Genomic DNA, 15401 nt, shown 5'->3' on the forward strand with positions numbered 1-15401 from the left:
GATTTATAATGAATAGCATTATGGAAAGTGTTGCCCAACGTTTGTTTTGAATTGCTGATGCAGTGATTTGCATAACTCCTTTTGTGTTTTGCAGCTCGCCGGCATGGAGTCAGGATATGCTTGTTTCTGTGGCAACGAAGTGGAACAGCGTGACCACGGCGAGTCGTCTAGCATGGAGTGTAACCATGTTTGCTTCGGCGAACACACACAGCCCTGCGGTGGAGACGGCTGGGTCATCATCTTTGACAGTGAGTCTGGTCTTCACATCTGAGTGGGGGGGCATAACAACTCTGATTTTAAGATTTCCAGGGTAATATAAGGTACTTATAAAAATACATTTCTAGCTGCGGTAAGCTTGTCCTTGGAGTTGTCATTTTCAACTTCAACCTTCCTTCAAGTGCTTTTTTTAAATGAAGGATCCAGTTGGCCGGCAGAAGGCACAGAAACACATGTCCTTGTGACCAGCAGCCCTCCTTTCCTCACACACAGTTGTGATCTTCCAAATTACATTGATACAAATGTATTATACAATATTGGACATGTTTAGTACCTGTTGGTCTTAGAACTCTATGAAAAGTCAAATCTTTTTAATTTGACTTAAGTTTTGAATGTTTTAGGAAAGTCATTACAAGCTATTTTACTTTTTCTCTCCCAATACCAACTCTAGTTCCTTACCTCAACTCATGAAGGGGACTTTAAACATTTCATAAACACAGACATCAAATGTGCATAGTTTCAGATGTGAAGCAAAAATGGTTGCCTGCCAGTACTAAATACTGATCCGATACCTCTCTCTTTCCCAAATTTTAAATCTTCACACCTCACTTAGTGGAACTCATTGGAATAATTTTGATGTCAGGCAGGCAAACCTTATCAGATGTATTCTGTTACCGAGGCACTCATGTGACCAGCAAGAGCCCAGGACCCAGTTTGTTAAGGGAACAATCTTAAAAACTTCTAGTTCCCCTCCTGGGCCCTGCTGTGATGCCCTTGAGCAAGGCACCGGACACCCAGCTCCCCATTCCCCATTGCTCCCCGCATGAACAATAGCTGCCCTCTGCTCCGAGTACTAGGATGGGTTAAAAGCAGAGATCACATTTCACAGTGCTTTGTGCATGTATGTGACAAATAAAGAGGGTTTCATCCTCCGATTCTATCTATCTATTGTTTACTTTTTCCTCTTTCTTCTAGCACGTGTGGGGGCCTGTGGTGGAAACTACTCCGCTCCATCCGGAGTGATCTACTCCCCTGATTTCCCCGACAAGTACGGGGCTGGCCGAGTTTGTTACTGGACCATCCATGTCCCTGGATCCTACGCCATCCTCTTCAATTTCACTTTCTTTGAAATCTCCGACCAGACGGACATGGTGGAGCTCCTTGACGGCAACAACAACCAGGTGTTGGCGCGCTTCGACTGGCGCAGCCCTCCGAGGGAGCTAGTCAATGTCACAGGCGACTTTGTCATTCTGTACTTTTACTCTGACCGCACCAACCAGGCCCAGGGATTTGCTCTGCTTTACCAAGGTAGGATTTTTACTTTTTTGTATATTCGATGAGAATGATTGCATCGAAGGACAAATTATGTTGTAAAATGTCTCCAGTATCTTTTCTAATGTATGTTTGGAGTTATAGCAAACATCCTGAACTAAAGTGCTCATTCGCATAATCAGGTACGTGCTGACTAGCCTTCTCCACGATGGAGTTTTGCATGGCAGCCTTGGTTTCAACGACTACCGCCTTTTAGCTGTGGTGAGGCAGTTGTCACGCCACTGGCAGGCCCTATTCTCTTTTCATTTGCTAGTCAATGTCTCACAGCCCCGGGGTGATACTGCATATTTAAATAATGTTTTGTTTTTCTAGGAACTCACTCTCTTATCAAGCAGCGGCAGGCTGCTTTGCTGCTCCAGAGCGCTGCTTGGTGAAATTGCAGAGCGAGTTTTTATCCCATTTACATAAAAATACTTGATGCATCGGGCCTCATGATAGCGTGATTTCACTGTAGAGCAGACATGCAGCTGGGGGACTAAAAGCTCTCGAAAAAGTTCAAGTCCTCTCAGAAAATATTTTTTTCTTCTCTCCCAACAACTCTTTAGAATGTAGAAAAGTTCATGTTAAAAAACTAAAGCTGTTCTCTGTTTATTGCATTACTGTACGTTATTTCAGAATGAGCCTGACTGCACCAGAAATGATTTAATGGATTCATTTCTGGAGGCATGAGAGGAGCACACCCTGATATAATTCAACGTAGGTGACATTCAGGCTCACAGCTCGCTACATTTGGAGGCAATCTGTCCCTGCTCTTTCCCCTCTGCCTTCATTTGTAATCCTCTGTCATTTTTCTTGTCGCTAGCGTTACAGTAAAAACAATATTGGAAGGTCAAAATCCGCTGACCTCTGGACAGGCACGATCCCTTCGCTCTCGTCTTGGTTCTTGTTTTACGTGAGGCACAGTGTAGCAAATAAATGGAATCTGAAACATGATATGAGAAAAAGGTCACCTCCTGTAATAGGGTGTTCTCAGTGAGATAGAGATAAGAATACATAGTGACCTGGGGCCAGAAACAAATAAAAAAGACACAAAAACAACAGTAAGACAAAGTTAGAGTACAAGCACTTAATATAGCTCATATCTCTTTGATGGCAAGCTTAGCAGTCAAAGCGGCAATATAAAATTGAAGTTGAAGCGTGGTATTCCTTTTGCAAATGGGAAGCATGTGGGAAGTACTGGGAACATCACTGTCAGGGTGAACGTTAATGTGTTAAGTTAAGGGGAAAAAATCAGACACTGCTTCAACATTCAACCATTCATGGAAGACTGGAACCAGCCTGGGTCAAATTGTATTTGAAATGATTTCTGGGTGTTTGATTTATTCTTCATGGGATGCAGGCTGGAGGAGAAGTTTTCTCATCCAACCTAATGAAACAGGATGTAGTTGAGGCAGAGCAGCCGGAGTACGTCACAGGGAGAACCAGTAAAAAATGTTTAGCTTTTGTCTCTCTTAACTCTGCTAAATTAGAAACAATGTTTAGCCTTAGGGTGTTTTTTGAAAGTGAACCAAAGCTTAGAATTAAAATGATTATTATTTTGAGTCATACATTTTTATTTCCTTCCAGCACAATTTAAAGAGACACTAACCTAAGATTAGTTTGAAGCAGATTATAAAAGCTTAATTTATTTCTAAGTAACAACTGATCCATTTCTGAGATGTTTATCTCTTGAACAAAGCTTACTGCAAATTAACATTTAGGAAAGATAATGAAAGAGTGAAGTGCAACATGCCAAAGTTTGTTTCTCAGAAGAACATTCTCAAATCACACAGTGATTTTAAATAAATCATGTCTGTGTTTAGGAGGAGTACATGAAAGGCAGAGTTGATTTTATTTATATATTGCTTTCCTCCAGGAACTCATAAATGACTCAAAATAGTTCAGGCTCTCTCGCACTGCTGCTTTATGAACAAACAGAGAATCTCTCACCACACCGCATGTTTACAGCACGCATGAGTGTTTTTGCAAAGTTGATCTGTTTCTTTACAAACGCATTAAATATTCACTTTTGACTGCCGTGTATGCTTTCAACGACATGATCAGCATGATGTATCCTATTACTGCGTGCTTGCTGCAACAGCACAGTTTACCCAGAGGAGTAATTAAAGGGGCGTTAAGTGATATGTGTCCTCAACTTGTAGAAATGACATGGCGGAGCTTTTCCACATCTGTGTCTCCGTCACAGCATGCACTGCTGGTCTAACTGGAGCTGTAAAAGTCTGGATTTATAGATAGAAGAGCTGGTAATCACATTGTAGGGGTCTTTACGGTTCTCCAATAAGGCTGGAATTAAGTGGGAATACAGGATTGATCAAAAGATAGAAAGACTAACTTTATGACGATGACCAACATGAATGATGTAGTTGCTTCAGGATGTGGGATGGTAGCCTCTTCCATATCTCTGAACTTATTTCCACCCCATTCCTTATGTTGTGTGCTTAACTATTCAAGCAAATGCAAATTACTTAGAGCTAAATAAAGACTCTGGGGCAAATTCACAAAAGATATGGGGGTAAGGCAGGACAGCACATACAGTTTTGTGGCACTTTTGCAGTGCAGTTTGCCCTTTTCTCACATATTTTCTAAAAATACACATACGTGAAAGCTGGTTTATTTATATAACGTATTTCAAGGCAATTCAAAGTGCTTTACAGAAAATGAAACACTTTAAAAGCATTAAGATATACAATTGAAACGTATTTTAAAATATAGAGGAGCTTTGTTCTTAATTTGTATGACACAAGTGGCATCCTGTCACTGCATCCTTAAATACATGAGTTTTTTTGCCTCCATAAAAATGTGCTTTAGTGACCACCAACTCTCTGAGTATTTCACTGTAACTGCGTTAATTTGAATTTTGCATTTATCCAATTGCCAGATATCTTCAGTTGTGATCACTTTTATTTGGTGTTATTTTTGCTATGGATGGGACATTTGTGCGCAACTCACTCACAAAATGATCACTGCACAACCTGATCTGTAGCATTTTTAATGAACTCACTGTCATTCAGTGTCTGAATACTGTATGTCACTCCTCCTCCTCTCATTTTGCATTTTGTCCGCTGCTTTCAAAACTGTTCTCTTTATCAGTTATTACCGTAAAAGCTCTTTTTTCTACTGAGATAATTGTGTAATTTTACTGCAGTAAGATCTAGTCCTAAATGTAGGGGAAATTCTTAGAAAACACGATAATTAAAATAATTTTAGTAGAATTTCATCACTAAAATCCACTGGTTGTGGGGGTAAGATCTGTGAGTACAGCCACAGATCTCTTGCACAGGAGATGCTGGAAACCAAAAGCAGATCTATAATGAGAATAATGAATGTACATTTAATGGAACACCATTCCAAATAAATGTTGCACTTTGTCTGCTTGATGTTAAGGGCACAACATCTATGTCCAAATGACCCCCCTTTTTGTTTCCCCAGCACTGAGAAGCCAAGACACTAGAACAATGGAGGCTGAAGGAGATGAGGATGAAGCAGAGGACGTCTCGAGCACGGCAGGGCCGCAGCTAGCTGGCGGCGTCACAGAGAGATCCAACAGCACCTCTAACGGACGTTCCTCCCAGATCCTCTACGTGATCACGTCCAGCCCCGGTAAACCGGAGCACAACATGCCAGGTCAGTGGGCTGGACGCGGCGAGACCATCGGCCACAGCGCTAGTATGTTAACACCCACGATACACAGCACCTCTCTCTACCTCTGCAGGGATCTTGCGGGAGGTTTCTTGGAGCTCGAGTTTCCAATTTGCATGACCTGGTTTTCTCAGAAAGTATTTAAAAATCCTCTTAGTTCGATGAGAGGCTTCTGGGAGCTTCTGCCCACAGTGACTTCCCCTGATCACACAAAGATGTAATTCTACTTGACGCTTGTTTTTTCCTGTCGGTGACTCACAACTGAATTTACTTTGGGTCTCCCTGCTGATCACAAACAGGCGTCTTGTCAAAGCTGCGCAGGGTGGGCTTTTCTCTTTTCCTCAAATATCGCTCTTTCCAAACTCTGAGCGCTCTGTCTCAAAGGGCGATCTGATGTTTTCCTCAACAGATGTGTGTTGAGAATGCATTCTTAACAAATTGCTGGCTGAACGCTCCTCACAGGTGTGCCTGCAACACTGCTATATTAATCTTTCGCTTGCTAATATTTTCAGTCTGCTTTATTTCCTTTTCATTACCCTGATTATACATCTAATGTATATTTACTGTGTTGCTCCCTCTCTGCAGTGTGGACCATTTACGCTCTGGCTGCTCTCCTCATTCTGACAGTCATAGCCATGGTGGCGAAGCTGCTGCTCCATATGACGGTCAAGTAAGTATGAGGATGTTTTGAGGGTGCGCACGATCAACCAAGCATGAAATGTCAAAGCTTAAATCTGTAGTATTATTCTTCAATCATGTCATATTGGAGAAGGTGAAAGAACATGAAGACATTCACACATGTGTTAAATTTGAATATCGCTGTCGCATCTTAATTCAAAATGATTCGTTCTTCATGTTGGGTTCGGCCCAGAGCGACTTCATCTGATAACACATGAAAGTGATGCTACGTTACGTTTATTTTTTCCTGTCAGTGATTCATAACTTAAGTTACAGCTAAACCGAGGAAATAAATTAGCCACAATGGAAATTGAATCCAAACTACCCTATTGACCACATTTAATTGTTATGGGTATTTGTTTTATCTTTTTCTTTAAACTCCCCTATTGGACTCGGGCCTTCTATTGGCTAGCGCTCCATCACATTGTAATTGATAGGCTAAGGGGAGGGACATATCTAAGCGGTTGAACATTCATAACAGAGCCAATCAGAACAGACTGGGCTCTGAATTTAGACAGAGGGGGAGAGAGTTGCTGCAGCACAGGTAGTATGAGAAAAATAAATTACTTTTTGAACATTGAAGCGTGTTAACATGTCACAGATAAGGCACAAAATACAAATATAAATCTGAAAATGAGAATAATATGGCCCCTTTAACTAAAGACTCTCTTACTTTTCTTTATTGAAATGTTTTGAATCCCCCTAAATATTATTTTCTAAACTCCAGCCATTTGGAAATAAGTTTAAAGCATAGTCTTTTGTGCACATTGATATCTTCCGTTATTTAATTTTTTACCTTCGGCCTTTCATTTTTTTAACTAAATGACACAATATCTAATATTTTTCAACAGTGATATCTATTTTACCAACATAGGTAAAGTTTTAGGTAGGGTTTACATTTTCAACATTAAACGTGGTAGATTCAGTTTCAATTTAACATATCAAGTAGAAGATAATGAAGCTTATAAAAGCATCCAATGCCGTAATTGCCATTAGTTAAAGTTTATTATAAACCAGGCATGGAATGACACATCAAGAAGTCAGTGTGGCACCATTTATAAGTCCCTGACTTTCCAATATTATCTCTTCTAATTCCTGTTTCCCCCTCTCTCGTGCTCTACTTTCCTCTCTCTACCTTTCCTCTCTCAGGTCTCAGAACATCCCAACAGTGAGCAGTTCAGACAGCTGCAGTCAGAGCAACGCGTCCTCTGAGCCCTGGATTATCCTGTACCGACCCTCCACCATCTCCCTCTTCAAGAAGAAGCTAAAGAACCACCACGGCGACCTCAGCCCCCTGGTAGGCAACTAGCGCTACGCTGCGCACCGCCACTAACCAAACGCCACCGCCAAACACAACTACTATGTACGATGGCCGTCAGGAGCCAAGCCCTCAGACAATGAAACTATACGAGGCGCTACGCCAACACGAACAACTGAGTGGCGAATAACAAGTGACTGCTAAGAAATAGCCTTTGGGCCCAAGTGGCCAGGCCCTCCCATCCTGCTCAGCACCAAAGAGGAGCGGGACAGGCAGGGCTGTCACTGACCTGAGTGTGGGAGCCAAAGAGGATGCAGTGACAAAGTTACAAGGAAGAAAGCGAGGCTCCATTTCCATCGCCAATGGATGTCCATTACAGTCAGCATACCTCCTGAAAGCCTTCCAGACTGCAGGCTCACTAGAGAAAACACAAGCAGATTAGATGGGTGCAGATTACCGGCTAACTGCTCTGTCAGTGCGCAGTTTGGGAAACAGGGAGGTAAACCTCTTCCCAGTTCTTCAGAGTCACAACCTTCATCACATGGACGACTCACAGCCAGAAACCAGAATCCTCCCATCCCAGAGTTATATATTTATTTGTCTTTTTGAGTCCATATGCAAAGTGCTAATGTTTCCTTTTTGTTGTGCTTTACGTGACAACTAGCTTTCTGAGAAGAGGGAAACTGGATACAGAAACACCATGCGGAAGGTAGATATCACAGCACTTTGGGGATGAATCACTCGCCATAAAAATGAAAAGATCACAGAGCACTCGCCCACTCAGCGCTCATGAGGATTTGCGTGTAGAGATAACTAGCGTTGTTCCCCTTGAGTGGGGGTTGGGTGGTGCAGTTTGCAGACAAACTGCCATTTAGGGAGGCTTGGGAAGATCTGAGGGCTTTTTTTGCTCGGTTGTGGGTGGGAGTCTTTCCGGTTTGATGATGTTCAAGTGCCTTAAGGATCTCCTCTTCCCTTGTCTGAGATGCATTACATCTGTTTCGTTCATGGGGTCCCTCACTCGAATCTCTATAATCGGCGTGGATGTGAAGAGTTTCATTTCAAAATAGGATTTCCACCACTTAAATGTAAAGTTTAAAGAAAAAATGCTACATCTTGTACAGTGATTGAAAGCATTAAGTCTTTCTAAAAATATTCCACTCAACTGAAAACCTCTCCAGATATTTTACATTTTTACTACATGATGGACATGAGGATATTTTTCAAAATCAACACAAAGCCTTTTAGGATAGAACTCTTCATTTAGAAAGGACAAGGCTTTAAAAAAAAATGTGTTTCTAATTTCTGTGTGTGCTCTTATGTGTGGTCTTGGACATTTACTGAACATATTGTTCTTATTAAGTTGTCTTTTGATTACAGGGGGGGGGGGTGAATATTGTTGTATATTATGTAAATCAGTGATGATATTTATGTCCACTTTCATTTTGTGTCTCGTCAAGGCATTTGAAAAAGTACTTTCTTGTCAACTTCTCCTAAAGATATAGGATCATGTTTTTATCCCCTTTCAAAGCGGTACATTTCTTAAATTCTATAAGACTAAGATTAAGATCAACTTTTATTAAAAAGGAAAAAAAAATCACTTTAAAATTATTTTTTTTAAGAATACACACATGCACAAACGGGACCCATAGACTATAGAGTAGGTGGCCGGTGCAGGTTGGCAGTTGGCGGTTTGGTGCCATGCTCAACACCTCAGCAGCGCCCAGAAGGCGAACTGGCACCTCTCCAGCTGCCATTCTACACTCCGTAATTTTGGTACAATCGGGACTTGAACCTGCAACCCTTCAGTTCCAAAGCCAAGTCACTACTGTCACCCAGGATTCTGCATTGACCCATCCTAGTATTAGGGGTAGTGGGCAGCCATTATGGTGTAGTGTAGGGGACGGTGTTTTGTTCAGGGACACCTTGGTAGTACTTATGCGATCTGGGACTTGAATCGGTTACCTTCCGGTTCCCATGCCATGCTTGATATCAATCCAAAAAATGTTAACGCAAACAATATACCCCGACAGAAATATAACCAAAAGCCCACTGTGCACCAGCTGTCAGCAGGTTCGTAGCTGTCAGGGTTTTCTGTTTGACAGTTAAACTCCTTGTGAAAGGTCAAATGTGCAAGCTTGCCATCGGCATAGATATGATAGTCACCCCAATCATTCTCTGACAGGATAGATAAAAATGATGTTTGAAACCTCAGCGCACTTACATTTGCTTCGACTTGAGATGAAATAGTACTTAAAAAGTTTTGCATTCAGTTCCAGTGAAAAAATACTTGAGCACTTGAGACAAAACGAGACACGATGCAGCATCACAGGGACATTCAAGTCCAAATATTTACAGTTTTCCAAGAATCTGACAACATCTGAAGCCTTTAGAAAAAGAACCCTTTTCTTTTGTCAATCAGAAGTTTTTAAAAATGTGACTCGGTGCTATATTCTGCCTGTCTGCTCAACTGTAACTCATGTTAATTATTGCAAGACAAGAACACATGCCCCTGGGTCTGTGATGTTCAGAGCAGACCATGCGTACAGAGAGGGAGAAAAAAAGAGCTGTAGATGTGAGAGCGATGGGAAATTAATGTGCGTTCTCATCAAACACAAGCTAACGGAATCTGACAGTTAAAATCTAACAAGGGCATATCTGTTTGGATAGCCTGGTGAATTATGCAAACTCCCATCCTCCAGTCAATCGGAAAATTCCACGCTTTCTTCTGAGCGGTGGAAATTGTCTTTTCCCAAATTGTCCTTGACGTGAATGTCCTGTAGTGCTCGATGACATGAATACATCACCGGAAGCCCTGTGGGAAATAATCTAGAGGGGCCAAAACATTGTTTTCATGAAATTGTAAATAGCAAAAAAAACGTGAAAAGTTTAATTTATACAGTAAATTATTGTTATTTTGTATGTGAATGGGATATCATCTATCTTTTTTATAAGTGAAGTATCTTTGTAGTTTTATTTAATGTGTCCTGGTTGCAAAATAAACACTGTATGCATGTTTTTTAAGCTGGTGTTGTGCTTATTATTTTGTTTATGTTCAATACACTTCAACATTTATGCATGCACTTAATTGGGAAAATGGCCAGTTCAAGCTAATCCCATTCATAGACTCATGCTGCAGTCTTTGTATGGTACAACCTCTACCATGCTTTTTTTTCTGTGAAGTTAAATATCAGTCAGATATGCATAATTAGTCCCAGACTGCTTGTAGATGCACACACACACACACACACACACACACACACACACACACACACACACACACACACACACACACACACATACACACACACACACAACACACAACACACACACACACACGGAGGAAGGATTCAAAGTGCCATGTGTAACCCATTGGTTTCCCTCCAGGATGAGGTCAAGCATGCAACCTGCACATTTTAGTGGGTAACAGCAGGAGGTCAGCTTTACAACTGGAACACCATGAAAAAAACAAACATGGAAGGACGTGTAACAAGCTGGAACACTTGGGATGTTTGCTACGGTGATTTCTTAATTCATAAAAGGTGTTCCTGTGTTTTTCTTTCACTCTGTAACTGTTTAACTGTGTGCAATTTGTTGTGGTGAGACAACTGTCAAAAACGTAAAGTTCAAACTGTTTAGGTTACCCTTAAAAATGCTGTAAGGCATCCAATCATTTAAAATCTTGTCACCTGTGAATCTCTGCAGCTCCTGATTGAGTTTTTGAGAACTTTATTATTTAATAATCCTATACCTGCTCTCAAAAGTTGAGGTCACAAATCCGTGAGTGTCTACAGCCCTCTTCACCTGTCACTGAATAATATAATCATCAATAATAATAACATCATAATATTGTAAAAATGTACAGGTGCAGATCATGTATAAACCTGCTCTTGAAAGTACTTCTACCAATACGCAGAGAGTCGTGATGCATTTGTATGGTGAAGTAGTTCAAAACACTTTGTGTGCAGCCTTTGGCACTTCAGTACATTATGTCCTCCAGACGAGCAACCAAGAGGGCACTTATGTTGGCTTTGTTTCAAACATGGGGACACTGTAATGCTACATTCAGCTTCAGGTTATTTGAAAATGCAATAGTTTCATATTTTCATCATCACCACACACGTTCAAGCACAGTGTGTAACTGATCCTCTTCCTCCCTCTACTGGTGACAAATGTTTGAGCACATTTCCTCAAAAGTTTTTTTTTTTTTAAATCTCTTTTTGCTCCTTAGTGTAGCAAAATAATCTTCATCGGCCACAAATAATCCTATTTGTAATTAAAAATGTTGAATGAATGCTTTATTCTGGGACAATCTAGGTTACAAAGATGTCTTAACTGAGGTTTTGTAGGATCTCCGACAAAGGTTCTGGCCTCCACGCAGCCACAGTGAGAAATTAAATCTGTGTGGCCGTCCACTTGACCTCAAAATGTGTTGTTTTTTTCTCAATAGCAATTGTGTGTGCTGTAACATTAATCCAAATCTAGGCTTGGTGCATAATCACCACTCCTCTAGGTTCCTGTGAAAAAGCCAATCTTCCCATAGGCAAGGAAAAGAGGGTGATGTAAGTTGATTCCTCTGAACCCAAGTCGACCAGTAATTAAGACAACAATGGGACAATACATGGCCGTGTCTAGTTACTGTCAGAACGAGAAAGTGAGAAGAATGGAGGACAATACCTGCCACTTTCTGCACTCAGCGTACTGAAGTCAGGTAGATTAGGAGCAGGTCTACCCTGATGGGTTCGGAAAGACACTGTGAGAAAGAGGCTTTCTGGCTGTGCAGGAACTTGTCTGTTTGAGCCGCACTACTCAGCAATAACGTCTGTGACCCTGGTGCAATTAAAACACTTTCATGCCCTTAAGTGGTTTAGAATATACATGCATTGGCATGCTTGAAATGTTCCTTCAATTGTTGTAGCTTCATGCTGCTGAAAGCTGTTTATATTCCCTGTTTTTTTTACCTCTGCCTTTAGGACAGTGCTGAAAAATAAAAAACAACCATTTAATTAAACAAATCATTGACATGTTAAATATTCCCTCGCTCCAGCTTCTCACAAGGATGTGTTGCTTTTATGTCATTGCAAAGTGGATACCCTTAAACACCAGTGGTCCGTTACCTCAAAAATTACCAAAATGTTTGCCTTACATCTTTCTAAAACAGTAAAAAAACGGATTATCACTCTCAGGAAGGATACATTTACTAAAGACTGATGTGTGTATTAGTTTTGCTCACGTGTAGACTACTTAATAGGCTGCTACAGGCATGGGTGTCACTTTGTTTTGAAAAGTGGTGGGGACACAGACAAATAAAATTGTTTTGCGCGCCAACCTATCTTTTAGTGTTTATTTTTGTCTTTGACTGCTAGCTGTATTCTATGTGATATCAGATTTCTGTGACCCTTTTGAGAGATGTCAACTGTCTGCTGTGAAGGACTTAGGACTACGATTATTGTATGAAAGCTTTACAAATCAAGCTTATTATTATTATTATTATTGCTATTATTAAAAGTGGTCACATTACATTTGAAACCAGCCACAACTGTGCATCTTGTGTGTTGGGTGGGGTCAGGGTCAAGGGCTGTTTTTCAGTCCCAGTCCATCGCCTCGTAGCAGGGATAGTGTTTCTGCTGAGCTGTTGTTGAATTATTTGGTAATGTTGTCAGCACAGCTTACTTCTAAGGTGTAGGCAGAAATCTCACAGACATATGACCGGCAAATTGAATCAAATCTACAGTAATATATTCAGTATGATGATTATTGCAGCAATCAGACTTCAACACAATATATTTTCATATTTTTTTCTCACTTGTGGTCACGTGTATATATTTTTACTTCTGCCCCTTTTCAAATATACAATGATGATTGTGCCAAAAACCGGCTTCTCATCCATGACAAAACAGCAAAACACACAATGGGTGCTTTTAACTAACTAGGTGTATTTATTTGAATGAAAACGCCACATATTATCAGTATGTCGATCAGTAACAACAAAGGCCAGAATGTGCAGAGGCTGCAGGGATGAGTCCGGGTGAGGGAGACAGCAGGTTCAGTCTGCAGTGGAACTTTGACTCTGGACCAGGTGCTCTGAATCTGGAAGCTCCTGTGATGCCTTCAAGGAACAATGAAAAACAGTAACAGGCAAAAGCATACTTTATATCAGAGGTCAGGCAGGTGCCGTGACAATGGCCTTTATTGTGGCTTACTATAATATGAGTTTTTGTGACGTGCTATATTATCAATTATTTTAACGACAACTATTTAAAAACACATTATATTTCTGTGTTTTTGATTGCACAATATACTTTGACTTTTTAATGACCTACTTCTTTATCAATACGATGTCATACTTTACCGTTACCATATAAGGACTTTTTTGTGACATACTATTATTTCTTCATGACATACTATATTATAAATTATTTTTTGAGACGCTATACTGCGATCGTTCAAATATATACTATTTAAAGAAAAATGTGCGACAAACTATTTTATCAAGTATTTTAAGACATACTGTATTGTGGCATTGTTATGACATACTAGGACTAAAAATATGTTTTAGGACTCACTATTTTATGGCTTGTGTAGAATTTCCTGAAACACTTTTTAATCGTCTATGATTTGAACTCTGATATTTTACTATTATACTAAGTTTGTCCCTCCTAGCGCCTCTTACCCTGTCATGAAGACATTATATGTTGACATCACTACATTTTTAAATACCTAAATATAATTCTTGATGATGTGCATGCGTGTGTGTATGCGTGTTTATGTTGGTGTGTGTGTGTGTGTGTGTGTGTGCGTGTGTGTGTGTGTGTGTGTGTGTGTGTGTGTATGGTACTGTCTCAGCAGTGCAGCTCTCCTGAAAGACGCTCACATCTCCCGGTGGAAGGGAGGGTCAGACATCAAGGCTTCTCATTTCCGACACTGCACCAACTGCAACAGTTAAAACTAAAGGGAATAAAACGTGTCAAAACGTATCAACATACAAAAACCATTGAACATTTCAAACTTATCCATAAACTAATAAGGAATTAAAATGTAAAACTTATCAGATACTAAACAGTGAAATACTTAACGCTTATCTTAAAAAATAAGATAAAATGTAAAAGAAAATGTAACTACAAACTATCAAAAGTGCTTTAAACTTATCTAAAAACTACTAAGCAATTACAAATGTGTGTGTGTGTGTGTGTGTGTGTGTGTGTGTGTGTGTGTGTGTGTGTGTGTGTGTGTGTGTGTGTGTGTGTGTGTGTGTGTGTGTGTGTGTGTGTGTGTGTGTGTGTGTGTGCTGTCCCAGCAGTGGCCCTGTCTCCTGCAGGACGCTCACATCTCCCTGCTGTAGGGAGTGTGAGACATCCAGGCCATGATCCTCTCCGACACTGCATCAAAAGCAGCGGGGGAGAGGCCAGGGGGCTCGGACAGGAGGGGCAGGGCCGTGGCACCATCAGGCTGGGGGCCCTCCACAGGCTCCTGGATGGGTCCTGGCTGAACCTTTAGGACACACAGAGAGAGGGTTAGGGTCAGACAGCTGCACCGATACAAAAACATGAAGCAGGTTTGAAACGAAACATCTGGAGGACTCACACTCAGCCGGACCGTCTCCAGCATGGCCTGTGGGGGGATGGAGGTGGAGGGCTGCGGGCTGGGGCTGGGGCTTCCCTCACAGAGTTGTTTCTGTGGGGGCTCCTCAGGGACTCTGCTCGGCTCTCTCTGCCTCTTCCTCTTCCTGAACCCCTGTTAGAGATGAACACACGGAAAAGTGAAGGAGAAGGTCGGACAAGGTCACTCATCGTTCTCTCAGACTGACTATCACTGCCTTCAGTGGTGGAGTGTAGTTAGTACATTTACTAAAGTACTGTACTTCAGTATCATTTGGAGGTCCTTTTACTTTACCTGAGTATTTCTATTATATGCTACTTTATTTATACTCCACTACATTTTAGAAGCCAACATTGAATTTTACTCCACTTCATTTATTCAAAAGCTTTAGATAATTTACAGATTCCGATTATTAGCTAATACTAAATATAAATGAACTAATTAATACATATTGACATATAACTATAGGTTAAAATATCCAACTGAAGCATACAAAGGAAATAAGGAGCTTCAACTTGACTAGCTGTGGTAGACACACTAAAGCATCATAATCCAGTCATTTAATATATATGATTCGGAAATAGGCTATAATCCCCAATAAGTACTTTTACCTTTGGTATCTAACTATATTTTTTTGCCAATACTTTTTTACTCTTACTTAAGTAATATTTTGAATGCAGGA

At 40.7% G+C, this 15401-nt stretch overlaps 1 protein-coding gene across 3 annotated transcripts in view; it reads left to right on the forward strand.

Moving 5' to 3' along the window:
* Nucleotides 1-10144, forward strand: part of kremen1 (kringle containing transmembrane protein 1) — a 55175-nt gene extending 45031 nt beyond the window's left edge. Inside the window, exons 5-9 of one of the 3 annotated variants that reach the window (XM_063896275.1) lie at nt 95-248; nt 1192-1524; nt 4978-5214; nt 5773-5857; nt 7015-10144. In XM_063896275.1, the coding sequence (XP_063752345.1) occupies nt 95-248; nt 1192-1524; nt 4978-5214; nt 5773-5857; nt 7015-7174 (969 nt within the window). In that variant the 3' untranslated portion in view covers nt 7175-10144. Of the gene's footprint in view, nt 1-94; nt 249-1191; nt 1525-4977; nt 5215-5260; nt 5558-5772; nt 5858-7014 lie in introns of those variants that run through there. The other 2 variants (XM_063896276.1, XM_063896277.1) reach the window with 2 other exon arrangements.
* Nucleotides 10145-15401: the final 5257 nt, after the last annotated feature.

The sequence above is a fragment of the Eleginops maclovinus genome, chromosome 12, assembly GCF_036324505.1.
Source record: "Eleginops maclovinus isolate JMC-PN-2008 ecotype Puerto Natales chromosome 12, JC_Emac_rtc_rv5, whole genome shotgun sequence".
NCBI lineage: Eukaryota > Metazoa > Chordata > Actinopteri > Perciformes > Eleginopidae > Eleginops > Eleginops maclovinus.